General features: G+C 41.2%; 1 protein-coding gene across 1 annotated transcript in view; it reads right to left on the minus strand.

Moving 5' to 3' along the window:
* LOC128264063 (aminopeptidase N) overlaps nucleotides 1–26,818 on the minus strand; it is a 264,954-nt gene that overhangs the window by 33,009 nt on the left and 205,127 nt on the right. Inside the window, exon 6 of the mRNA XM_052999355.1 lies at nucleotides 10,530–10,844. Within this exon, the coding sequence (XP_052855315.1) occupies nucleotides 10,530–10,844 (315 nt within the window). The remainder of the gene's footprint in view (nucleotides 1–10,529; nucleotides 10,845–26,818) is intronic.

Here is a 26,818-nt window from a genome sequence, read left to right on the forward strand (position 1 = left end):
GTCGGCTCAGTTTCTACTTGACGGTTCAGGCGTACGCCGGAAGCCGCCAACGCAGTCCCTGGGTCAAAGGCCAGGTTCTAGACGAACGCTACCACCCTACCCTCTCTGCCGCAGGCTTAAGAATTCGAAGTATAGGCTGCTCGCTCGACGCTCGTTGTTCGTCGTCCTGGGGTCCTCGTTGTCCTTGTTCTGCCTCCAGGTATCTCGACCAGCTCCGCTCCTTGTTGGCGACTCGGTAAGCTGCCGTTCTGGGACTCTAGCGGTGGACCGCTGTGCTCTCAACGCATACGCCTTTCGAGACACCAGCTGAACAAACGGGCGTACTTCCGGGCTATTCGCAGCAGGACCTTGTACAGTTCCTGCAGGACGATCAGGCATACGCCGGAGTTCGCCACTTCAGTCCTTGTAGGCAGGCTCCACTCCTTGTTGGCGACTCGGTAAGCTGCCGTTCTGGGACTCTAGCTGTGGACCGCTGTGCTCTCAACGCATACGCCTTTCGAGACACCAGCTGAACAAACGCGCTTCCTTCCGGGCCAGTCGCACCAGGACCTTGTACAGCTCCTGCAGGACGATCAGGCATACGCCGGAGTTCGCCAATGCAGTCCTTGTAGGCAGGCAGCTAGTTCTAGACAACTTTCCTTCTGAGCCCACGGTTCTTTGGCGAAGGACTCTATTTGTTCAACTCTGCCGGACACGCCGGGTGGGATGCCAAGCTCAAAATCGCGACAGAAGTTGTGACAAAGCACCTGGACTTTCGGGCCAGTCGCACCAGGACCTTGTACAGCTCCTGCAGGACGATCAGGCATACGCCGGAGTTCGCCAATGCAGTCCTTGTAGGCTGGCAGCTAGTTCTAAACAACTTTCCTTCTGAGCCCACGGTTCTTTGTCGAAGGACTCTATTTGTTCAACTCTGCCGGACACGCCGGGTGGGATGCCAAGCTCAAATCGCGACAGAAGTTGTGACAAAGCGCCTGGACTTAGCCGTGTGATGCCGTAAGGACCTCAGCTACCTGTGTCTCAATTCGGAGACTTTAGCTCTAAGTCCCGAACGTCTCGACGTAGCGATCTTGTTTCCTTGATGACTCCGCACGGCTTTACTTGCTCCTCCACGTTGTTTCACTGGTTGATGGTTCCCTTGATGACTGTTACTTGTTGACTTGGTAGAAATCGACTGATCCAGCTTCCTGCGCTCGGCCGGTTTATATAGGCCTCCATTTAACGCTAATTATCGGCGTCTCCTTGCCTCCTGGTCCAAAGTCCACGGTTTTATCGTTCGACCTTTCGCCCTCTGCGCTCGGCACCAATATCAGGGTCCAAAGTCCGGTGCCGTCCCGTTACTTCCTTCTGCACACGGCCCTTCTCCGCTCTCTTGTATTGCTGTCCCTCTCGGACTCTCCTTGTTCTTGTCTGGTGCTCAGTGCACCACTCTCTCTCGCCGCACTACCGTTACTACGGTATATGGTGTTTATGTTTGATCAGCAAGCATTATATTTTCATATGGTAGTAATTTGTGTGTTTGTTCAGTAATATAATGCAAGACTAACGATTAACAATTTTCAACTGACATCAACTAAATTAACTAAGTTAAAAAAAAAACATTAAATTTCTTTTAAAATATAGCAAGACAAAAATAATACCAAAATGCATAAAGGAAAGCACTAGGTGTAACAATATATTAACAGACGATAAAAACATACATTTTGATATAAAAAATTACTGGAAAGTTATTGTTTGATTAATTGGGTCGCATGCTTTCACTAGATGTGATTGAAGAATCGGAAAGTTCCTGGACTTCTCCGGTTGTGCTCGTCCGTAAACTTGGCAAGGTGCGTCTTTGCATGATTTTCGAAAAATCAACGAGGTAACCAAAAAGGACGCCTATCCGAAGCCTCCCATCGGCAAGACGGCCTTTACCGTGCCTGGCCGGTCTCCGTATCAATTTACAACAATTCCTTTTGGTCTGACAAATACCCCTGAGACGGTGTCCAAGTTAATGGACCGAGTTATTCCGATTTCATTGAAGAACGAAGTCTTCGTCTATTTGGATGACCTTTGAATGCAGATAAAATCACTGCCATTGTTAATTATTCAGCACCTCGTTCTGTTAAGCAGCTACGTTGATTCCTGGGAATGACGGGATGGTTTGAAAAATTCATACGTACCATTGCTTCTACCGCCACAACATTAAGAGATGCTTTTCGTCAAAATCGTAAGTTCGAATGGACACAAGAAGCTGTGGATGCCTTCCAGATACTTAAAAACGAAATGTGCAAGGCTCCAGTACATCACACTCCCAAATTTAATGAACCCTTTTACCTGCATTGTGATGCAAGTCTTACCGGAGTTGGCGGAGTGCTTATGCAATTGATCCTGAAGGTAATCAGATTTCTGTAGCGTACATGTCCCACAAGCTTAATCGGTGACAGAGAAATTACTCTGTTACCGTGAAAAAGTGCCTGGCAGCAGAGTTGAGCATTAAGAAATTTCGTTCTTATGTCAAAGATCATGCCTTGTCATTAAAATGGCTTACGTCAATCTGATCTTAGTAGTCGACTAGCTAGATGGGCCTTAAAATTACAGGGTTACCAGTTTACTATTCAGCATCGTAAGGGTAACAAGACTATCGTTCCAGATTCCTTATCCCGAACGCAAACAGAAGATCTATCAGAACTACACAGTAACAATGTTAACGAGATACAGTCTTTCCATTTCCAACCTGAGGCATATAGAGTCGTGCAGGATAAAATTAATGAAAATTCCGATCGTGTTCCTGATTTCAAAGTCATCGATGGCTACATATATCGTCGAACAGAGCATGCTTCCTGTGACAGGATAGCCGATGACCTTGTGTGGAAACTGCCCGTAGATTTTCGAATCGCACATGTGGCATTGTGGTGGCATTAACAAAACTATAGAACGACTTCGCCGTTTTTACTATTGGCCTAATTTAGTAAAGACCGTAAGAGATTAAATAAATCGCTGTGAAATTTGTAAGTGCACAAAAAGTTCAAACAAAGCGTAAAGACCTCTTTTACAGAAGTCAGAGGAAAAGCGGAAACAAATCCCGCAAAAAATCTAGAAAAATCGCTACCCAAAAATCGAGGGTGCAGTGAACAGTGAAAAAAACCACGCGGATCAACTAGCTAATTTTTTTTCTCGTGCATGAAAAAAGAAAAAAAAACACGTGACGTCTCAGCTCGGCTCTACAGTGTGAAAAAATCAGTCTCATTAATTGCCCGGATTTTCATTTACATTATTTTTTTCCCTGATTTATTTTAAGCTTATAATTTTTCTATATTTTTGATTTTCTTATTTTCAAATTTATTATTTTGTATTATTGTTAATATTAATTCTTATTTTTAATTTTTATTATATTTCGTTTCTTTTGAGTTCATCTTATTCTTTTATTTATACTTTTTTATAATTTTCTTTCTATCTGAATTCAATATTCAAATGAAAGATGGTGGATGCAAAACCAGTTTTTTTGCGTGCAAAAGAGCAGAAGAAACAAATAAAGCTCTGTTTAACCAAAAACAATGAATTAGCAACAACAACAATAACAGCCCCAGAGATGTGAACAAGTAAAAATAAAGTCAATCAAACCCCATGCAATCACACAAACACAATTTATATTATATATTTTCTTCACCCCTTAAAGCCACATCTTAAATCTCTTGTATATTATTAAATTAAATTGATCTACTGATATATTAAAACACTTTCACTTTTTAAATTTTAAATGTAAATGAAATAACAAATAAAACTAAAAAATGTAAAATATCCAATACTACAATTATGTTTAGAATAAACATTTATATTATGAAATCGAACTAAACCTTGAGTATTCCGGAAGGAATGGGATACAGAAGTGTAGCAACGGAAATCTTTAAATCTTTATAGCGACCTCAAGGGATCACTAACAAACATGGAGTTCTACTGCAATGTAGTGATCATGGTAGGGTGGGGTATAAGGCCACTAGCAAACATCTTAGTGTGCCGTATTGTTGCTAAATAAATTTTCCTATCTATCCTTTTCTAATCCCTTAATTCTTTTTTTTTTATTTTTCTATTATTCTTTTTTTCTAGAGGCTAGTTGAAAGGCTTTCCCATTAGTTCCCTCTCAAACTGCAACACGCGAAAACTATTTATTACTAGCACACCATCGTGAGCATGTAAAAGAGTATCCTTCCTTGACCTTCACCCATAATGCCGACGAAGATAAGCCTGCACAAGCGCGTGTTTCACAACTCAGTTTACACTAACATCTGCTCATACGAATAATACATTTTTAATCGTTATATGCTACATGTTCTCATGGAAGCTATATGATATAGCCATCCGATTTGAACTAAATTTAAACCGTTATTACAAAAAATTAAAACCATTGCAGCATTACAAAAAATTATAATTATTACTGCTTATCAAAAAAATTAAAAAAACATCAAAATTATAATTTGTTTGCAAACTTATAACTGAAATCATAATAACCATTGAAAGGGCAAGCTTGAAAAATATATTCGCCAGAGCCCAGTCTCTGCAATTTTTAAGTACCTTTAGACGCTGCTCAATTTGTCGGAATTTGTCCCATTTGGTCAGTGCCGCACCGTCAAAAACGAAGAGCATACTGGCTACCTGGATGGCAAAGACTGGGTCAAACTTTCCTCCTTATACAAACATAACAAAATGAACGAGTCATTCTTTTTGTTCAAAGTTTGTATGTTTATCTTCTTCACTTTTAATTCTCTTATCATTTCAGTTAAAATAGTAATAATTTATTTTAATACTATTAGAGCCTTTCGCTGGCGGTCTTAAGCTATGTCTAGTATTCAAATAATATATACTTCTTCTATTAATTTTTTTAATAAGGAACACTTTTGAAGAAATTACTTTAAAACTTCGAATCTCCAATAAAAAAAATTAGGAAAGGAAAAAGGGGTTAGTATTTAGAAGAGGAAGCTGAAGAAAAAGATGGTACATTGGTCTTTTTGTATCCTTGCAGCGGGTATTATAATTTCAGACAGAAGTCAGAAGTCAGAAGACAGACAACCCAGTGAAGGATATATCTATTTATATCTACTTTATAGGGTCGGAAATCTAATTATATATATTCTTGATCAGCATCACTAAGAGAGTCGATCTAGCCATGACCGTCTGTCCGTCCATCTATTTGTTTGACAGTCTGTCCGTCCGTCCGTTTATACGCAAAACGGTATCTCAGTTTTAAAGATTACGGGTAGTATATAATTCGAACCGAGCCAATTCGGACGAATATAGCGTATAGCTCCCATAGGAACAATCTGGCAAAAAAAAATTAAAAACAAATTGAAATTTTGTTGTTTTTCAATTTTTTTTATTAGTTCTTCGATACGAAGTGAATGTACATTGCTTTAAAATAACGGTTTAAATTGTATTAATATCGGACGTCTATATCAAATACTTCGCATGGGAACAATATTATTTTATTAAAATATTATATTATATTATATAAAAAAAAATTTAACAAAATTTTAAGTGCTCTAATTTAAGTTTTTATCAGGATCAATAGCCGAGTCGATCTAGCCATGTCCGTCTTTCTTTTCGTCTGTCCGTCTGTGTCGTCAATAATACTTAGTTTAAAGTTTGTTGGATGAGTAACGGGTATCTATAGTCGGGAAACTCAACTATAGCGTTCTCTCTTGTTTTGTATTATTATTTGTAAGTTACATAATGGTTTAATTATTAATAATTAGGCTTTTAACTTTATTTATTCCGAGAACATATCATATAGCTGCCATAGAAAATCATCACAGCGCCAATGTTTTTAAAAATTAACTTGTGATTCGTAATTTATAATTTATTTAATTTATGTCAGAATTCGGCTGCAAAAAGCTCAAAATGTTAAAATTTCCTTGACATTAACGTTTACAGCTTTTGTTTTGACTTGTAGAAAATACAATTCATCCAGACAGTTTGCTTGAAGAAAAGCCGAAAAACAAATTTTGGTTTCTTTAGTATAACCTATTAATGCGGTTCGGTGGCGTTAGGCAGCGTATTGAATCGAGACGTTCACTTTAATCAAATGCCTCGAATGAAATCGCCAGTTTTAAGCGATAATCAAGTTTCGAATGCAATGTAATAAGTCACAAATACAATAAGTGCACCCTTAAAAGCCCAACGGCCCATAACCTTTATTACTAAAAGAATAATGCAGTTTTATGGGAATGTTTCTGACAGTCAACCCAATCATGTAAGACATGTTATTAAAAAAGAAAAGGCACGCTATAAAGACCGCAGTGTTAAAGGGTAACTTGCGTATAAATCGAAATTTTTTTATTTTTAATGACTTCACAAATTGTTGTTAATGTGTAAAACTTGTTTACAGATTTGGTATAAGTTGCCATGCCATAAAACTGTATTTCAACTAGGGACCGTGCCGATTATAACTTTTATACCCTTTACTTGTTGAATAAAAAGGTATGTTGTATTCGTTGAAAAGCATCTTACAGGACGAAGGATTATAAGCCGAGTCGATCTACCCATGTCCGTCCATTGGTCCGTCTGTCCGTCCGTCCCTTTCCACTCAAACTAGTCTCTAAGCTTACAAGCTATTTGCATGAAACTTTCCCAAAAGTTGTCTTCCTGTTGCGGGTAGTAAATAAGTCGGACGACTAAGGCATATAGCTCCCATTAAGAAAAGATTTCTATATTAAATTAAACATTTTTATACCCTTGCAGAGGGTATTATAATTTCAGTCAGAAGTTTGCAACGCAGTGAAGGAGACATTCCCGACCCTATAAAGTATATATATTCTTGATCAGCATCACTAGGAAAATCGATCTAGCCATATCCGTCTGTCCGTCCGTTTCTACGCAAACTAGTCTCTCAGTTTTAAAGCTATCTGCATGAAACTTTTCCAAAAGTTGTCTTTCTATTTCAGGTAGTCTATAAGTCGGAACGAGCCGGATCGGACGACTACAGCGTATATATCGGAACAGTCGGAAAAAAAATAAAAAAAAATTATAACTTTGCTTTTCTTAATTTTTTTTTAATTCTTCGACATATAGCAATGGTTAAATATTTCAGAATTACGGTTTAAATTTCATCAAAATCGGACGACTATATCATATGGCTCCCATGGAAACAATAAAAATATATAAAATTTTTTTTCTCTTTAAATGTAACTTTTTTATTTTTTTTTTTTGTAAATTGTTTTTGGCTTAATAATAATTTGACAGTTCAGAATTACGCTTTTTTTTTATTAAAATCGAAAAACGATATCATATAGCTGTCATAGGAACTAGCGAATAATTGAGCTTCAAATCATCATAGCTTCAAATTTTTTAAACATGTACGCAAGTAAATCATAATGTTAATGTTTTCAAGAATATTCAGTTTTTGCAATAGCTGCAAGGGTATATGAACTTCGGTTTTGCTTCCTTTCTTATTCTTGTATACAGAACTTTATATTATTGAGTTAAGGGCTAGCCGAAATAATGGCGAGATTTCTAAACTTTAAGAACGTCGAGATCTCGGAAACAATCATATTTAAGCTAGAGATTTATGATTTGACGCGCATATTCTAATAGTTTTTAACAACGTCCACAAATCGCTAAAAAATGTGAGTCATGTAAGACCCTAGATTATAATTTTGTAAATCGAGCTATTATATTGGATGTAATTCAGTTATATAATCCTCTGCCGCCGCTATGCTGCCGCTGAACGGGTGCTGCTTTTGCCGGCAAAAAAAAATATTTAATGCTCATTATATAAGTTAACACAGGCAGTTCCCAAGAGAAGAAACTGCCCAGTTGCAGTCCATATCCGGTGCCCTGCACGCGCAGCGAGGAAACCACTGGCCGCGCGTTCCGGGTGCAAGTGGCCGGAGTAAGACCAGAGCACTCGCGGAGCGAGTGATCGCCACGGGCCGGACAAAACGCTGACCCGGCACCTTGGCGACAGCGCTGCAGCCATGCAAAGGCTTCAAGCTGCAGTTGGATAGGTTCTTCTTCTTTATTCAAAGGCAACCGGAGTTATTTGATGAAAAATTAGCTTAAATTATAGGTTAGTTATGGTCACTTAAGAATAAAAGTCCGAAAATTCAGACTTTCCTAGAAATGGAAATAGAACCCGGGAATGTAGCGAACCCCTGGACATGGTAAAATCTGCCCCGGAATTCGACGGGTAGCAAGAAAACTATGTTTCCTGCAGACAGGCTGCTACTGCATCGTATAGGGTATTTGTGCCTTACGGCGGCTGTATCAGCCTCATTTAACACAGTGTTTAACTTTCATGCCATACTGGCAAGGTTGGACTTTACGTATGCGGACAAAACTCCGGCACAGGTAATTAAGCAAGAGTTAAGTTTATCAAGACAGGGAGAACTGCCACTTCCTAAATACTATGACGAGATTGAACGGAAGCTAACGCTTATAACCAACAAATCTATCATGACTCACGACACAGCCGCGGCGGCAGTCCTAAACGAACAACGCAGAGCTGACGCTTTACATGAGTTCATATCTGGCTTAAAAAAGTCATTAAAAATGGCCTTTTTTCCTTACTTATCTTCAGCCTTGGCATTAGCTCAAGAAGCTGAAACAAGTAATGATAGAAACGCTTTCGCAGCCGCCTTCGCCCGCCATAGCGAGGAAAAAATATTTAGACCAAACAACCAGCGACAAGCAGGGTGGAAAAGCTATGAATAGAACCAAAGCCAGGGGGCGATCCGAACTTGGCATATATCTAACACCGACTAGTTTAATTGTTCCCCAGCACTTCATTCAAAGCAACGAAAAGCTTCGTGCAGGACATAACGGATACAACCGAGCAAAGGGAAATTGTCATAGCAGAACGCAACAGGGCTCACCGAGCAGCACAAGAAAACGTAAGGCAAATCTTAAGGGACAATTTTTTCCCTAAAATGCTTCGCCTAGCAACAGAAACAACCTTGAATTGCAAGACCTGTTCAATGGCAAAATACAAACGCCATCTAAGCAAGTGGTAGCAGAAACACCGATACCTTCTTTTGTGGGAGAAATTCTCCACATCGACATTTTTCATAGCACCCTAGCGGAAATAGCCAGATGCTTGAAAATAGAGGGCAACTTAAGCGATACGACCGAACTAATTATTTTGGCAACCAACATATACAACAATTCTATACACTCGTTAACCAACAAAAAACCCGCTGTTCATTCAAAACCCGAGGATTTCGAAAGCAGAATTAGTAAAAGAATCCAACAAGCTCAGGAAAAAACCGTTGACCAGGTAAACAAAGATAGGACCCAAAAGGGCTATTAAGCTGGTAAAAAAGTTTTCTTAAATGCAAAAAATCATTGAAGCAGACCTAGGGACCACTGTCCAAATTGAGAGGAGGGTGGTCCACAAGGACAATCTACGCTAACCATCTCCGTGAGATTACTGTAACCTTTTTTCTATTATTTTTATATTTTTCTAGGCTAGGAAAATTCATCTTAGTTTTTGTACATACGGCTGTCAAGGACGGACGCGACAATAAAACTTAATGACTACACGAGTTCTTAATGACTGGGAGTCCTACGGATATCTACAGCACTCAACAAACGTGACCTCTTACGAAGACTACGCCGACCAGACGGAAACAATGACGAAGACATTTACAGACGAGCACAGGACAGCAGTCATAATGACGGATCTTATCTTAATCGGGACAACACTAAAAGTTATTGCCGGCACACCCGACTTTAACGATTGGGAGCAAAATTCAATCAAGAACAATTAATGAGAACAGATGAAGGACATGTGATCGCCACGGGACAAAACGCTGACCCGGCACCTTGGTGACAGCGCTGCAGACAGGCAAAGGCCTCAATTAGCTCTGCATAAAAATACCAATGCCCTTATGGGCGTATGGAAATAAATAAAAACATAAAATTAATACTTCACGAGTCTTATAATTTATAGGCCGTGGTGATCGGTAATGTAGAGAGACATTTCGAAAGTACTGTTAGCAAGTAGAGCGCAGCTCGCTCTTAGCTTCTATTGTCGGTAATGCAGATCGACAGATGGCGTCACTTAGACCCCAATCGTTTTGTGGGGGTATTTAATTTTAAATATTGTGAGCTGAGTAGTGGGTATCTAACAGTCGGGGAAAACAATTTTTTATTCTTCAAGTTGTAGAATTAAAATAAAAAAAAACATCTTTTATATGAATTAATAAAGCTTTATTTTAACCACTTGTTATAAAAATTGACACTAAAAATTGATCTTTAGAGCTTATAAATGTATCACAAAAATTAAAAATATTTTAGACACACCCGGAACCTGTGGGCGTACTAACTAATACCAAATTGTAATCTAGCAACAAGCATTTTTTGTTCTGAACAAATAAAAAGAGTTTTGACAATATTATTTTATTATTTATATTGTTTAAACTTTCTTTAACTAAATTATGTAAGTAATCCTAAGTTTATTGTTTTAAGGACGTATGTATTTATTTTTAGTATAGGTACAAATACAAATCGAATATGGCTTATTGAAGTGTCATATTGAATTAAATGGGAATACTTACTTTTGATGAACATAAGCCCAATTGCTAGAAAGGAAGTCCAAGAGTGTCCTATATCCAATAGATTGAGTCGATACCATATTAACAATTAATATTTGATCGTTTTCAGAAAAAAATGATGTATTCTTAAGAATGGCCAAATCCAGTAAATATTCTATTTTTTCGCGCTGCGATGGACATCCGGCTAGCATCTTTAATAAAAAGGTACGATCACTTTGAAGACGAAGTTTTGGAAACTGACTTATTCGTTCCAATCCAAACATCCATTCCTTCAGAGATCCCCACTTAAACACTGGGCAGATAAACTCGTTGGGTACACTAAAAAACATTTTTTTTAAATTTATTTATTTTTAGTCATACTTAAACAAAGACCAAGTGATCAAATATAATTAGAGAAATAGGTTAATAACTAATAAATACAAAATTGCAGTATAGTTGTAATGCAACAAGTGTCAAGCGAATAAGCTCCGTTATTCAAGAAACTGAATTGATAAATACTTTTTTCACAGTACAACCTAATTTTAATAAACACCGAAACGATACAAATTTAATTTTAGGTATGTAAACTTTTTTTTTTTATTTTTGGTAATAGATTTTTATATATACCGTGGCGTAAAGTAAAAGTAAAGTTTTTTTGCTTTTCTGAACACTTTGCACTTCGTTAGAAAAATAGGAAAAAGGAAAGCTCCCTTTTTCATAACGTTAATCGATTAACTTATTTCGATTAAAGAAAATGATTGGTAATGCGTTAAGTTTGTTATACCCTTGCAGAGGGTGTTATGATTTCAGTTAAAAATTTGCAAATGCGTGAATGAGACATTGTCGACCCCATACAGTTTAGAATAGCCAAGTTATACTCACTCACGCCTCCTATCGATATCGGAATAGAGGCAATGCACCAGAATAGGCTGTTACACTTGACAGATGTGCTTCATTGCTCCTGAACAGCTGCTCATTGTTTTGATTTTTGAAGGCAAATTCTCCCGCCTTTTTTAACGGCTATTGTTGTTGTTGTTTTCGGTCATTAGTGCTGATAGTTCCCCACGACAGTATATCGATAGGCAAAATATCGAGAAAATATCTATTAAACATCGAGTAAACATCCCACATTAGGATGCAAAGCCTGTATTTTGTGAAATTTTCATAATTTTTTTTAATCCGTTAAAGAAATGTTCAACTCACATAAAACTATATTTAAAACTTTTTTGTGACCATCCCAAGCTTTTTGGTAGCCCTCCAAAGTCAGCTGTTCAAGTAAAGTTGGGTGCGCCTTAATCTTTATACAAAATGTGCCAAAGTATAATTATTTGTTTTTTTTAGCAAATATCGCGCTTTCCTTTCGGTTAAATTATGGAAAATCTGTTTTGTGGAGTATAACTAGCAAGAGTACGCATTATTGCGAAAAGTGCAAATGCGCATACTTGCGCCATTTTTTAATATTTAAATAGATTAGGAACAACTCAACATTAGTAGGGGCGAACTGTTGTAAGTGTGGCTGAAGAATATTCGCAGCTTTGTCGATACCCTTAACTGGTTGTGCGAAAGGTTAAAAAATAAAAATCGACTGTCTGAAAATTCGCTGATTGACATCAAGAAGACATAAAAAAATATTGTTTCACATGTTAGTAAGCTGCTAAAGAAACACAATAGCATGTCGAACACTTCAAAAATGCAAGCTGGCTGGCATCAGAAATATCAATTTCTGCAAATGAACATGGTGCAACAAGTCTGGTCGTCCTCATTTTAATTACGAGAATAGTGGATCTCTCGAAAGAAAATCCTTGAAGTCTTCTAATACACACAATCGTCATGTCAGCAAAGAAGACTGGAGATAAGGTCACGTTAAGGAAGACAAAATTAGCTTTTCCGAAGAAGTTAGAGGTCTGGGAAGGTTCTATAAAAGAACAACCAGTTTTAGTTTTGGCTGATGAGGTGTTAGCTTTTCTTATTGATAATTCCTTCTCCAAGCAACAATACATTAATATTAGATTAATGAGTATTAAAAAGAACTGCAAAATTTATGGAACCCTAAGAAAAGAGCAGGTCTATGGAAATAAACGTATCTAAAACTATCGCTGAGGTTCCACTACAAAAATTGATGGATCGTACCGCATCAAAAATAATTTTATATCAAAGCCGGTACTGGATTTATTTTCTAATGTGAGTAAAATGACACTTACCGTTACATGTGGGTTTGATGGTACAACCGGTCAAAGTTCCTATAAACAACGATTTAATGATCCGGGATGAATCTGTACGTATAATCTCGAGAAACAATAATCCACAGTCCGTAAAGATTTGCAGGCCTTTAAGGATAGAGTTCATCAAGGACGTTCGGGAGCCCATTTTAAAGTCAAAAAGATTAATAAACTTGCAAATTACAAACTTGAAAACAAATAGATGGCAAGGTTTAGAATACGTTAACTGGAGCAAGTTTCACACAATCGTGTCCAATATGCGGCGCTAGCCCGAAAGATTTTTTGAAGATTGCAGATGTCGATAGCAAAATTTTTGAACCAAAGCCTTCTTTTTTGCGATTCGTAGTAAGTCCGATTCACGCGTGGACTCGGCTCTTGGAATTCGTTTTAAACATTTCATACCGACTCGATCTCCAGAAATGGCGGATAAGTAATATGAAACGTTATTGAAGAATCTTCACATCATTTTAATAGTAAAATCATACGAGTTCCAAGCAAACGCGATACAGTTCAAGAAATTTTGTGATGAAACTCTTCTTTTGCACTTAAAGAAATATCCGTGGTATCTGTCAACAGCTACTGTTCACTAGATTTTAATTTATGGTGCCCAGATTATTGAAAGTTCTGTACTTCCGGAGGGCTGTTTTGGGGTTAAACGCTTCCGAGGCTTGAACTAAAGTCGCGTAAAAAATAATACAAAACAAAAAAACTTGAAGACATTAAAATTATAATTTACTTGCGTATTTGTTTAAAAGTATTGAAGCTATGATGATTTGCAGCTCAATTATTTGAGTTCCTAAGGCAGCTTTATGTCTACCTATATATCGTTTTAATAAAATTAAGAGCGTAATTCTGAACTGTCAAATAATTATATAATCAAAAAGAATTTCTAAAAAAAATTACAAAATTATAAAGTTAAATCAAAGTTTTCTATACTGATGCATTTTGACGCTCGTTTTCCCCATCTCCGTCTACCTATACACAACCTATGTAAAAATGTGCGTCAAGACACAGAAGCAATAAAGCAAACCAAGCGAAACTAGACCCTTAGTTAACTAAATATATATTTTTATTAAATAAAAATATGAAATAATATTTTTGAATAAACTTAAGTTAATATTAAATAATTTTGTTAGGTAAAAATATAAAATAATTTTTTTGAAGCACCCTTAAAGAAGAAGCAGATGCTGACCGTAGCGCGTGTACCAAGTTAGCATTTTTGGTTCCGCTAAACCGACTTGCCGGTTACAGTTGAACAATTGTATTTTTTAGTTCGTTAGATGTCTTAATAAAGAGCACTTGGCTCATAAGCAGAAGCTCCGGCGAATCCGCATCTTTATTGATTGGTTAACAAGCCTTAAGGGCCGGTAATAATGAAGGCAGTTTCAAACTATTTCTATTACTGGAATTTGTGATGTCACCAACCGGCCAACACCACACTAGTTAACAAAGGCGCCGCCAAACGAGCGGGCCATATTTCATCTCAACATTAAAGGAGGAGATGGTTCAAGCACCCCTCAAGCCCCGCACCTTGAAAAGAAGACTGCTGCGAAGGCAATGACAATTTTATTTTTTTTCTTACAAATTATTTACTACAAATTCATATTATCATAAAAATGACAATAACATTATTATTATATTTATTTGTGTTAGCATCGTATATCGCGTGTCTTGGGGGCAGCTAAAACCGCTCCGTTCAACTAGCAACTAAAACCGCTGACCGCCGAAACACTGACTAAAACCCAACAGTATTTTGTTAGGAACTGATCTTTATTTGGCGCTCATCGCGTCTTTTATACCCTTTTCCACATATGTACTAGTTACAGTGTTCTTATGTATAACCAATTCTAGGGGTTAATTCTAGGAGTTAATACAGGGTTGCCCATATTCGACGGACCCATCTGACGACGTCATAACTTTTGACAGAGATGCCAGATCGCTTAATGACATACCGCGTTTGAAGCGTCAGTCCAAGCAGATTTTTACCATGGAACTATTGACGCAAAGATTGTTGCTTACGGTCAAGGATCGTCGATTGGAATGGGCCTGGGAAGATTCAAGAAGTGCCTCTTCACGACGAAAAAGTCACAGTTTGGTGCGGCGTTAGTTCGAAAACGGTCATTGGTTCGTTTTTCTTCCAAAATGAAAATGGCCATGCTGTTACCATCAACCAGGAGCGTTATCGCGACATGATGACCAATTTTGTGATGCCAATTATTCGTCGAAAGCGTATGAGGCAGTTCTGGTTTCAACAAGACGGCGCTCCACCGCACACAAGTTGCATAACAATCGATTTTCTGAAGAAATTGTTTCCGGGCCGTTTGATGTCGAAAAGTGGTGATTTGGACTGGCCACCGCGTTCGCCCGATTTGACGCCGCCTGACTTCTTCTTGTGGGGATATTTGAAGTCAAAGGTTTACGTTAACAAGCCAAGGACCCTAGAAGAGCTCAAGGACAACATTCGTGAAGAAATAGCCGCTATTCCGGCCGAAATGTTGGCGAAAACGATGGAAAATGCTGCAAAAAGGGCACAATACGCCATCAAGAGGCGGCCATTTAAAAGATATCATATTCAAAAATTGATGTAAACAAATCTACTTGGAACAAATTAAATGATTAAGATTGCCAACCGCCAAATTTTATTTTTTTCTTTGATTTTTAAAAAAAAACATGGGTCCGTCGAATATGTGCAACCCTGTATAAGACTAGGAATAACAAAAGCTTCCATTCTGTAGTATTTTTCTTTAAACACAAGTATCAGTTTAACTTGTCCAATTGTCCAAATATTTTGTCCACTGAGGCCACGGAAACGACTAACTTCTTCATAATTATCATCTTGCGGAATGACTTCTTTACTTATAAAACTCACGGGGCTTCCGGTACCTAGTAATGCAAAAATGTTATCAATATCAATGCATCCCTGATTACTAGGTAATGTTATGCTTACTAGTTGAATAAACGAATTTCCGCCAACAGAATCGTCTTTCTCTTCCCTCTCGTCACTGGTAAACAACGCAGCTGTCCGTATACGCTTCGGGAACTCCCGGAACTGGTGTCCAGTCTTAAAGTAATGGAAGCATCCTCCCTCTGGGCGCCTTGGTTTCTTGCATTGATTGCTGAAATTTCCCATTGAGCGGCAATTAAAGCACCTTATGTTGGCATCGGAAATGTTTGCGGAAGATGACTGCCATAAAGGTACAGCCGTGCGTGAAACATGTGGTTTTCGTTTAAACTCGGCCTTAACGATCTGATAACGCATCATTTTCTTACGCAGCCCATCGTGAAAAACACAGTAATACAACGGTGATGCGCAACCGGTGAGATCTTGCAAGCCATCCATAATGTAATTTATAACGTCCGTGTCCTCGAACGACCCTTGTCTAGCAATATTAAGCATAGCAATAAAATATTGTAGCAGTGATTCGCCTTTCAGGACTGAGCGGCTCTGCAACTGCCTTGCAACTTGGTTCATCATTTGGAACCTAAAGACTTTTAGTAGACACTCGCTTAGTTCCTTCCAGGTGGTGGTTTTTCGTACATCGTGTATAATCGGGCTGACCCCTGTAGCTTGCGATTACCCAGAAGCCAACGATGGGCATCGCTCAAACCGTGTGAAGCAGCAGCCAAGCCCACCTCTCGGATACATACCTGAACACCAACGTGATCATCTCCAGAGAAATTTCGTAAGGTTGATTCTATGTCCTTAATGTCAATGGTGGGTTCGCGGTCCACGGTGCCGCTCTCCAAAGCAGCCACTTGCACTTTCAACTCAGCAAGATCTTTCCGGGCTTTGTACACTCTTAGCTCCATTATCGACTTCGTCATCCGATTTTTTGGTAATATTGTCCAACTCCATGGTAGATGTTGACTGTACGGCTTTCACCATCGCCCGCAGTTGTTGTATGGTCTCTTTGCCGTCCAGTGGTACATCTTTTGTGATTAGCAGGCTCTCTAGTTCATCCTTTGTCAGGATTAATATATCAGAGTATTTCATGCCGAGAAGATCTGTGGCATACCCCACACCTGATTTATAAACAGCTTTAGTTCTTTGTTTTTGAAAGCCACTAGGATGGGCTTTGTTTTATTGAATTTGTTTTTCCGCTTTCCAAAGCGTGGTTTTCTCACCAAAGCCGGTCCAAAGTAGTGACCGTCCCCTGATTTTCTCTTAAATCCTAACTTACATTTAAGTGACCATCTATCAGTTTTCATCATTTATCGATTATTAAATATATAAGCTAGCATGGAACCCAAAGGTTTTGCAAGACCGGATGCAATTCTCTAAATCAGCGGTCTATAAGAATGAAATACTAAACCCGAGTCGCTGAGTAATAGGGGAATTCATTTAAGTTAGCATTAATTAGTTCTTAACAGACTCGAAAGGAGTCCAAACGGATTCCTGGATAAATTAAGTAACAATAAATGGAGGTGATTCCAATAAATAAAGATTATAAATTTTAACGAAATATAGTCTTGTCTTTACTGGCGCCCAAACGAGTAAAACGCAAACCCGTAAAAATAAAAAAATTATAAAAATAAATTTTTGTAAAAAACCCAATCAGAAACCTGTGAGGGAATAACTCAAAAATTGCAATTAATAAAAGCTCACTTTTTTGTGTGGAAAAAAATGATTAAACAAAAAAAGTTAAACAACAACAAATTCTGTAGACCGTAAAATTAAAAAAATTATAAAAAAAAATGTTGTAAAAAGCTCAATCAGAAACCTGTGCGGGAACAACTCAAAAATTGCAATTAATAAAAGCTCACTTTTTTTGTGTGGAAAAAAAAAGATTAAGCAAAAAAGTTAAACAACAACAAATTCTGAAGACAAACTGCAAGCCGCAGACCTCTAAGAAAAAATAAATCTGTGAAAAAAACTCAATCAGAAACCTGTGCGGGAATAAATCAAAAATTGCAATTAATAAAAGCTCACTTTTTTGTGTGGAAAAAAAAAGATTAAACAAAAAATCTATTTTTTTTTTTGTGTTTACAAAAGGCTTAAACAAAAGCTACTAAACAATAAAAAATTCTAAAAACTATCTGCAAGACGCAGCCGTGGAATAAAAAATAAATCTTTAAAGAAAATAACAACTCAATCAGAAATCTTAACCAAAAACCTGTGCAACTATAATTAAAAAATTGCACTTTAAACCTCAAAAAAAAATTTATTAAACAACAACCTTCTGGAGAAAAGCTATATGGGAGGGCCCTCGCTATTTACATCATCTTCAAGGAAACAGAACCTGGTGAATGGTCAAATCAAAGCCTTAAGAAGGAAAATTAGAATCTTTAACGGAAATCATGTGAGTGAACTTTTCGTGAAACCATTTAAATTATTCTGACTTTCCTTGAGAGCTAAAATTTTTATAAAAATATTTAGTTTACTTTAAAAAAAAAGTTATCACATTGAGAATACAACATTTTTCCTTGTCAATAAAGTACAAAAATAAATAATTTCTATTCGTCTTATCTGTGTATTACAAACTAAAATTTTTTTTGTGTGCGCAAAAATCTATGTCAAATTCTGAGAAAAATCCAATATTCTCGCGGTGGAGAGATAGGAAATCAGATCCAGATAGCAGCGAGGAAGAGGGACTGGCATTAAAAACAGAAACCACAGAAAATAAGATATTCAAAGAATTAGATGATAGGCTATTAAAAGCCTACAAGAAGTTTACTATCACAAAACATTCAGAGTCAGAAGAGCATAAAATGTCGACCGATCAATGGAAAGAGATGTTTGAGGTAGCTGTACAGACAGCACCTTATCAACAAGCTCAGTTATTCGAAGCAAAAATTAAAGAACTCTCTGAACAGATAAAGGGGTTAAAAGTCACGCCACCCACAGTAGAAGTGTATCAACAAAACTCTATAATAGAAGGAATAAAATGCGATAAACCTTTAGACATCGTAAAAACTTTGCCGGAATTTGGCAAGCAGGAACAATATAATTTCGTGGCGTCAATCAGCCACAGTGACATATGAGGTATTTAAACCATTTGAAGGTAGTTCAGATCACTATAAAACAGTAGCTATGATAAGGCACAAAATAAGAGGATTGGCTGATGCCGATCTAGCCTCCTTTAATACTGTTTTGAATTTTAAGGCTATCATAGCCAGATTAGACTTTACCTATGCGGATAAGACGCCCATATAAATGAGTCAACAAGAACTTAACCTTATGCGGCAGGGCGACTTGCCCTTGACAAAGTATTATGACGAAATCGAAAAAAAAATTTACTTTGTTAACAAACAAAACGCTGATGTCTCATGAAATACAGGAGCGACGCGCTGCATAGCTTTATTTCAGGGTTAAAACACTCTCTAAAAATAGCAGTTTTTCCAGCAAAAGCAAAAGATCTGCCAACTGCCCTCGCATTGGCACAAGAGACACAGTCTAGCCATGAACGCAGTGTATTTGCAGCCACCTTTGCAAGGCACGCTGACGAAAAATTGGGAAAACCCCCAATTAAAAATACTAATTGGCGCCAAAGCCAGAATTCTAAACAACAACAAAAAATCAGGGTCAATCAGAACCAGAACCAATTGAAGTTAATCCCTCCTCACGGTCCGGGCAAACGACAAATTCCTACAAAGGATATAAGGGAAATGTCCTGAGTAACAGACAAAAGGTAAATACCACAACTCAGGAACAGAAATACACCGTAGACTGTGAGATAAAGGCTCAAGACACTATAGAGGAACTCGAGGATGATTTACTCCCAACCGAAAACTGTAATTTTTTAGAGGGGAGTCCCTGCTCCCGTATATAAGCCGAAGGATATCGGGGAAAATGATTCGACTTCTAATAGATACAGGTGCATCAAAAAACTACATAAAACCTTTGCCTGGTCTGACACACATAAAAAACGTGGAGGAACCTTTTATGGTCTCATCCCTTCATGGCTCCACTAAAATGGAAAAAAAATGTAAAATAAACCTATTTAAGGAAAATTCGTATTTTTTTATTTTTGAAAACCTTAAGGAATTCGACGGCATCTAAATCATTTAAAGAAAGTAAATCACTTTAAATGTCGATTATGTCGCCAATGCGGTTAGAAAATAATTTAATTTAAAGATCACTTAGAGGGCTGGGGCATTCCCACACCCTAATCAAGCCCTACCATTTAATATAAACACGATTGCAAATATCCGCTCTGACGGGGAACCCGTGTTTTCTAAGCTATACCCTTACCCAATGGGCGTACCGGAATTTGTCAATGCAGAAGTTAAATAACTTCTAGCAGACGGTATCATCAGAAAATCACCTTACAAGAATCCCGTGTGGGTTGTTGATAAAAAAAGCCACGATGAAAGTGGCAACAAGAAAAAACGGCTCGTTATCGATAGGGAGAAAACCGCCTTCTCTGTTAATAACGGAAAATATGAGTTATGTTACCTTTTAAACTAAAGAATGTACCCAGCATTTTCCAAAGGGCAATCGACGATGTTCTACGGGAACAAATATCAAAAACATGCTACGTGTACTTCGATGATGTCATCATCTTCTCTAAAACTAAGGAAGATCATATTAGGGACATAAATTGGGTTCTTAAAAGCTTACATGAAGCTGGCATGAGGGTATCTCAGGAAAAGTCTTAGTTCTTCAAAAGGAGCGTAGAATACTTGGGATTCATTGTGTCATGCGCAGAACTTACAACGTCCCCAGATAAAGTAAAGGCAATCGAAGCCTTCCAAGCACGTACTTCACTTTATAGCCTAAGATCATATTTGGGTGTCTGCAACTATTATAGATGTTTTATGAAAGGCTTGCCACAATCGCAAGACCCCTAACGGAGATCTTAAAAGGCGAAAATGGTAAAGTCAGCACAAATCATTCAAAACTCACTTCACTCACGTACACTATAGAGTCAATAGATAATCCAGTAAATTGTTTCCGTAATCAGGTAATCATTGAAGAGGCAGACTTCCCATCTACGAGAACCTTTATTCTATTCAAAGAAACAAACCGACATATTATTCGATTTTCCGACCGTGAAACTCTTCTAGCAACACTATTAAACATAATCGAGGCATTTCCCTCGACGACATTTAAACATTGCAAATTCCTAGTAACAGATATTCCTGACCAAAAGGAAATAGTAAATTTAGAACATATATCGAGCAACTCAAAAAACGTTAAACAGACTCTGAGAGACTATTTTTTCTCAAATATGCTTCGGCTAGCATCAGAGGTAACACTTAATTGCAAAATTTGCTCTATGGCAAAGTACAGCCGTCACCCTACAAGGCAAACAGTCGGCCAAACGCCGATACCATGTTATCCAGGAGAAGTTCTTTATATAGACATATTTGCAACAGATGGAAAACTCTTTCTCACATATATTGATAAATTTTCTAAGATCGCTATTGTATCCGATCGCATCCAGAGCTATTGTAGATGTAAAATCCCAAATTGTAAATATTGTGAATATTTTTCCAAACACAAACAATACAATAGAACAATACAATAGAACTATCCACTCAGTTACTAATATAACGCTGTAACAAACTGATTTTCTTTGTTATCTGCTCGCTACGATTGTCGTGCGGCTAGCTCAGAAGATGTAAGTGTTCGTCCCACCAAATTTATATATACGTGACCGCCCTGTTGACCAGTGAAAACGCACAGAAAGATTGGGAGTACGCAGTGATCTTTTATTCGCCGACTTGACCCTCGGCCGGGTGGTGTATTGATAATGTACAACTATGTTCTGCCGTCGTCTCCTTCCCACGTTGAACGTCTCGCTGGATCGTGCTGGCTCGCCGGAAATGGTGTCTCCCTCGCCGGTTTGGCTTGCGATGTCTTCTGCTGCCCTTGGCTCGGCGGGGCTACAGGGATTAGGGATGCGTCACCGTTCCCAGACTAGGGTGAACAGGCACTGTGCTCTCAAGGCGTACGCCTTTCGCAGCCGCAGCGTCCTGTCCCTTGCTCTGTCCCGGCCGGTCGCACCGGACGTCGGCTCAGTTTCTACTTGACGGTTCAGGCGTACGCCGGAAGCCGCCAACGCAGTCACTGGGTCAAAGGCCAGGTTCTAGACGAACGCTTCCACCCTACCCTCTCTGCCGCAGGCTTAAGAATTCGAAGTATAGGCTGCTCGCTCGACGCTCGTTGTTCGTCGTCCTGGGGTCCTCGTTGTCCTTGTTCTGCCTCCAGGTATCTCGACCAGCTCCGCTCCTTCTTGGCGACTCGGTAAGCTGCCGTTCTGGGACTCTAGCGGTGGACCGCTGTGCTCTCAACGCATACGCCTTTCGAGACACCAGCTGAACAAACGCGCGTCCTTCCGGGCTATTCGCAGCAGGACCTTGTACAGTTCATGCAGGACGCTCAGGCATACGCCGGAGTTCGCCAATGCAGTCCTTGTAGGCAGGCTCCCCTCCTTATTGGCGACTCGATACGCTGCCGTTCTGGGACTCTAGCGGTGGACCGCTGTGCTCTCAACGCATACGCCTTTCGAGACACCAGCTGAACAAACGCGCTTCCTTCCGGGCCAGTCGCACCAGGACCTTGTACAGCTCCTGCAGGACGCTCAGGCATACGCCAGAGCTTGCCAATGCAGTCCTTGTAGGCAGGCAGCTAGTTCTAGACAACTTTCCTTCCGAGCCCACGGTTCATTGTCGAAGGACTCTATTTGTTCAACTCTGACGGACACGCCGGGTGGGATGCCAAGCTTAAATCGCGACAGAAGTTGTGACAAAGCGCCTGGACTTAGCCGTGTGATGCCGTAAGGACCTCAGCTACCTGTGTCTCAATTCGGAGACTTTAGCTCTAAGTCCCGAACGTCTCGACGTAGCGATCTTGTTTCCTTGATGACTCCGCACGGCTTTACTTGCTCCTTCACGTTGTTTCACTGGTTGCTGGTTCACTTGATGACTGTTACTTGTTGACTTGGTAGAAATCGACTCATCCAGCTTCCTGCGCTCGGCCGGTTTATATAGGCCTCCATTTACCGCTAGTTATCGGCGTCTCCTTGCCTCCTGGTCCAAAGTCCACGGTTTTACCGTTTGCCCTTTCGCCCTCTGCGCACGGCACCAATATCAGGGTCCAAAGTCCGGTGCCGTCCCGTTACTTCCTTCTGCCCACGGCCCTTCGCCGCTCTGTTGTATTGCTGTCCCACTCGGACTCTCCTTGTTCTTGTCTGATGCTCAGTGCACCACTCTCTCTCGCTGCACTACCGTTACTACGGGCGAATTCGCCGCGTAACTGGTAACTGGTAGGCCACTGCTTGCATGCGTTTACTCTGCTTGCTTCTTAACTTGTGGGGAGTTATTCAACACCTCACATTCTCCCCTTACTTCGGGAATGAAAAAGAGACTCGCTGTTCTCTCTGCCTTGGTATACTCCACATCCTTCCCTCGACGTGTCTTCTCCTCGTACTTGTCCTCGTTAGCTTGTAGTCTTCTAGTCGACTCGCTCCTCCAGACGGTTCCCACGACGCTCACAGCTCCTTCTTGAGTTCCACAGCGCCGATCCTCCTTCCAGATTTCGAATCTCCCGCCCCAGACGTTTCCCCCGTAGACTTTAAATTCCTGCCCAGACGTTTCCCCCGTAGATTTTTGAATTCCCGCCCAGACGCGTCCCCGTCACGTTTCTCGATCTCCGTGATTTGTCCTCTCCTTCGGATGGTCACTCTACGTCGTGCCGATCGGTCTCCAGTCGTTATCGGTGTTATCGATATTCTCTCGTGTGACTCTCTGTTGTATGGTCACTCTCCGCCAAATCGATCGGTCTCAAGTTGTTATCGGTTCCGTGACCCAACGTGGCGTTGCCACTCGATGTATCGATGTTCCACGGTGTGACTCCTTGTGCCGATATTTCCAGTATTTTGTGCCCACCGATCGACACTATCGTGTAGCGCCAATCGGCCATGAATCGAAACGCCCCCATCCCTTTGGGCAGATGAGGACATTTTCTCCGGGTAAGTTTTCTAATTTCTCCTTTCTCTCTGATCTTTTCTCCTTTTCTGGACCCGACGAAGAGTGTGATGCGTGTTCTCCTGCACCCCCGGGGATGGGGTTGGGGTCGGCGTCGGCATCACGACTCCGGTGGGGGCCCATGGGACAGTTTCCCCGGGGTTCTTCCCACACTCGGGCTCCTTCCTCCTCTGTTGCTGCAGTGGCTTCGTCCGGCCACGTCCAGGTGACGGCGTGCTGCCTCCACACGCGTACTTCCGCCTCGAAGGAGCCGAACGTATGGCTGACGTGGGCCACCGGGATGTCCATCCGTGCGTAACCCGGAGACCCCTCCTGCAGCCGCCGCTCCTCCTGCTCCTCCTCTGTTGCTGCCTCTTCCCACTCGGGGCAATACCTCGGGGTGGGTGGGCGTGCCGGCGTCCATGGGGATGGGGGGTTGTATTCCTCCTCCGCTGGGTCCGCTGCACTTTCCCTTGGCTCCGCGACGTACCTCGGGGTCAGTGGAACCTCGGGCGTCCCCTCCGCCTGGGGCGGTACTTCCTCGAGGAGGATTGGGTCGCCCCATATCCGGCGCTCCTCCTCTTCGGCAGTTTTCAGCGCCGCTTCCCGTTTTTCCCGAGCGTCCTGCTCTTCACGCTGGCGGGCCTCCTTGAGCGCAGCCTCTTGCTGCCTCCGCTCATGCCGGCGGCGGTACTCCGCTATTATGGCCGCTGTTCTGCGGGCCTCGGCCGCATGGTCGTCGTCGGCAGAGTCCTGGTGGACCCTGCTTTCCGAGCCATGGGGAATACGTCCTGGCCTCCACCGTCGGGTCGTCCACCATCTCCACGTCACTGTCGGAGCTGACGGTGGGCTCCGGCGATGATGCCTCCGACCGTCGTCGGTTCCGTGGGGTCCGTCGCGGGGTTCGGGGCGGCCGGACGACAGGCCTGTCCTCCGTCCGTCCTTGCCCCGGTCCGGATCCTGCCAAGTCCTCGGCAGCCATCCTCCTGCGGGCCTCGGCTCTAGTAACGCGTGTACTCATCTTGACTTTCTTTTTCGAATTGGCTTCTCATGCTGGCGGCTCTCCTGACGATGACTCAATTCTTGGTCATTTCTCTTGCGATCCCGTTGCTTCTCTCATGTCGCCCTTCTCCGTGTGAGTTCGTCGCCGCTTGGGTTTTACGGTTCAGCTTTGCTGTGCCGTCTCTCCCTCTACATCGGTCGACGCTGACTTTAGTCTTGTTTCTGTCGTATAGAGTCTAACGACGCTATGGTACGAGCTCCTGTCCACACATACTAATCGTGCCGTTTCCTTCCCTTGATCACTAGTAGTTTCAGTTTGTGTGCCGTATAGACTCTAACGACGATACGGTATTCAACATGTGCATCACCTTATTCCATGCGGCGCCTTACTGATGACTCTGGCTTTATGCCCGACGCAGAATCAGTTTGCCTCGTGGTCTGGGTCACGGTACCTCCTTGTTTCCTGCGTTCTATATAGACTCTGGCCCATGCCCGACGCTATAGTCCGCACTACTTGTTGTTGTTGGCTGCTTGTGTTGTCATGCGTTCTATATAGACTCTGGTATTTGCCCGACGCTATAGTCCGCCTTTTTTTTTTTTTTTTTGTTGCATGCTCGTGTCGTCCTGCGTTCTATATAGACTCTGGCCACATACCCGACGCTATAGTCCGCATCCTTTTGTCCTTGCATGCTCGTGTTATCCTGCGTTCTATATAGACTCTGGCATATGCCCGACGCTATAGTCCGCACTACTTGTTGTTGTTGCCTGCTTGTGTTGTCCTGCGTTCTATATAGACTCTGGCATACGCCCGACGCTATAGTCCGTACTTTTTATCTTTGAATGCTCGTGTGTTCCTGCGGTCTATGTAGACTCTGGCTTATGTCCGACGATATAGTCCGTAGGTTTTGTCGTTGCATGCTCGTGTTATCCTGCGGTCTATATAGACTCTGGCCCAGGCCCGACGCTATAGTCCGCACTACTTGTTGTTGTTGAATGCTCGTGTGTTCCTGCGGTCTATATAGACTCTGGCTTATGCCCGACGATATAGTTCGTACGTTTTGTCCTTGCATACTCGTGTTATCCTGCGGTCTATATAGACTCTGGCTTATGCCCGACGATATAGTCTGTACTTCCTGTCGTCGCATGCTCGTGTTGTCCTTGCTTGTCTGTACCGAGTTCTTGTGTTTGTTGGTGGACGGTTCGTTCTTTTTGTGTATCCTTGTGGCGGATTCTACAAATGACTGGTGAGACGAAGTCTATTTCCGTGTACGGTCCGTCATATCTCGGCGCTAGCTTTGCCGCGAAACCTTCGGCTGCCTTTGACAAATGGTGTTCCTTCGCCCAGACCGTGTCCCCTACTGTTGGATTCCATTGCCTCCTTCGTAGATTGTAATGCCTGGCTTGGTCCTGAGCAGCCTTCTCCATGTTCCGGCGCACAATTTCGAAGATCTCCTTCATCTTATTGGCCTTATCTTCAGGCGTTTCCGTCTGTTTTCCTGTGCCTATGGTTTCCCTGTCGTACAGGGCGCTGGGCAGTCGAGGCTCTCGAGCCTGCGTGAGGAAACACGGGGAGTACCCTGTTGACTCCGACGTACTTGAATTTACCGCTAGCATAATCTCCGACCACTTCTCGTCCCAATTCCTCTGGTTCTGTCCCGCAAACTGCGCTATCATGCTTTTAACTGTTCGGTTTGCTCTTTCCGTCGGATTCTCCTGCGGTGTATATGGTGCTGTGAATTGTTGCTTAATGCACATTTCGCTGAGGAATTTTTTGAATGCGCGGCTGGCAAACTGAACTCCATTGTCCGTTATTACCACCCTCGGGACTCCGAACCTAGCGATGACTCTTTCTTTTGAAGTGTTTCTGCCGTTGCCGTTTGAGAACATATCTATCAGCACTAGCAGCATCTGGTTTCCATGCTTCGACCTGGGCAATGATCCGACAAAGTCGGAAAATGCGTCAGCATTTTCCCAGCTGCCTGCATCTGGTTAGGCTTGTATTTGAGGCATGTCTCGCATTTCCGTACGTGTGCTCGGGCGTCCCTATGCATTCCTGGCCAGTAATATCGAGCCGCCAGCCTTGCAATCCGACTTCCCACGTGTCCAGCGGCTGGTGAGTCGTGATTCTCCTTCAGGACTGTTTCCCTCAGCCTCCGTGGGACACAGAGCTTCCATGCTGCC

The sequence above is a fragment of the Drosophila gunungcola genome, unplaced genomic scaffold (assembly GCF_025200985.1).
Source record: "Drosophila gunungcola strain Sukarami unplaced genomic scaffold, Dgunungcola_SK_2 000055F, whole genome shotgun sequence".
Classification (NCBI taxonomy): domain Eukaryota; kingdom Metazoa; phylum Arthropoda; class Insecta; order Diptera; family Drosophilidae; genus Drosophila; species Drosophila gunungcola.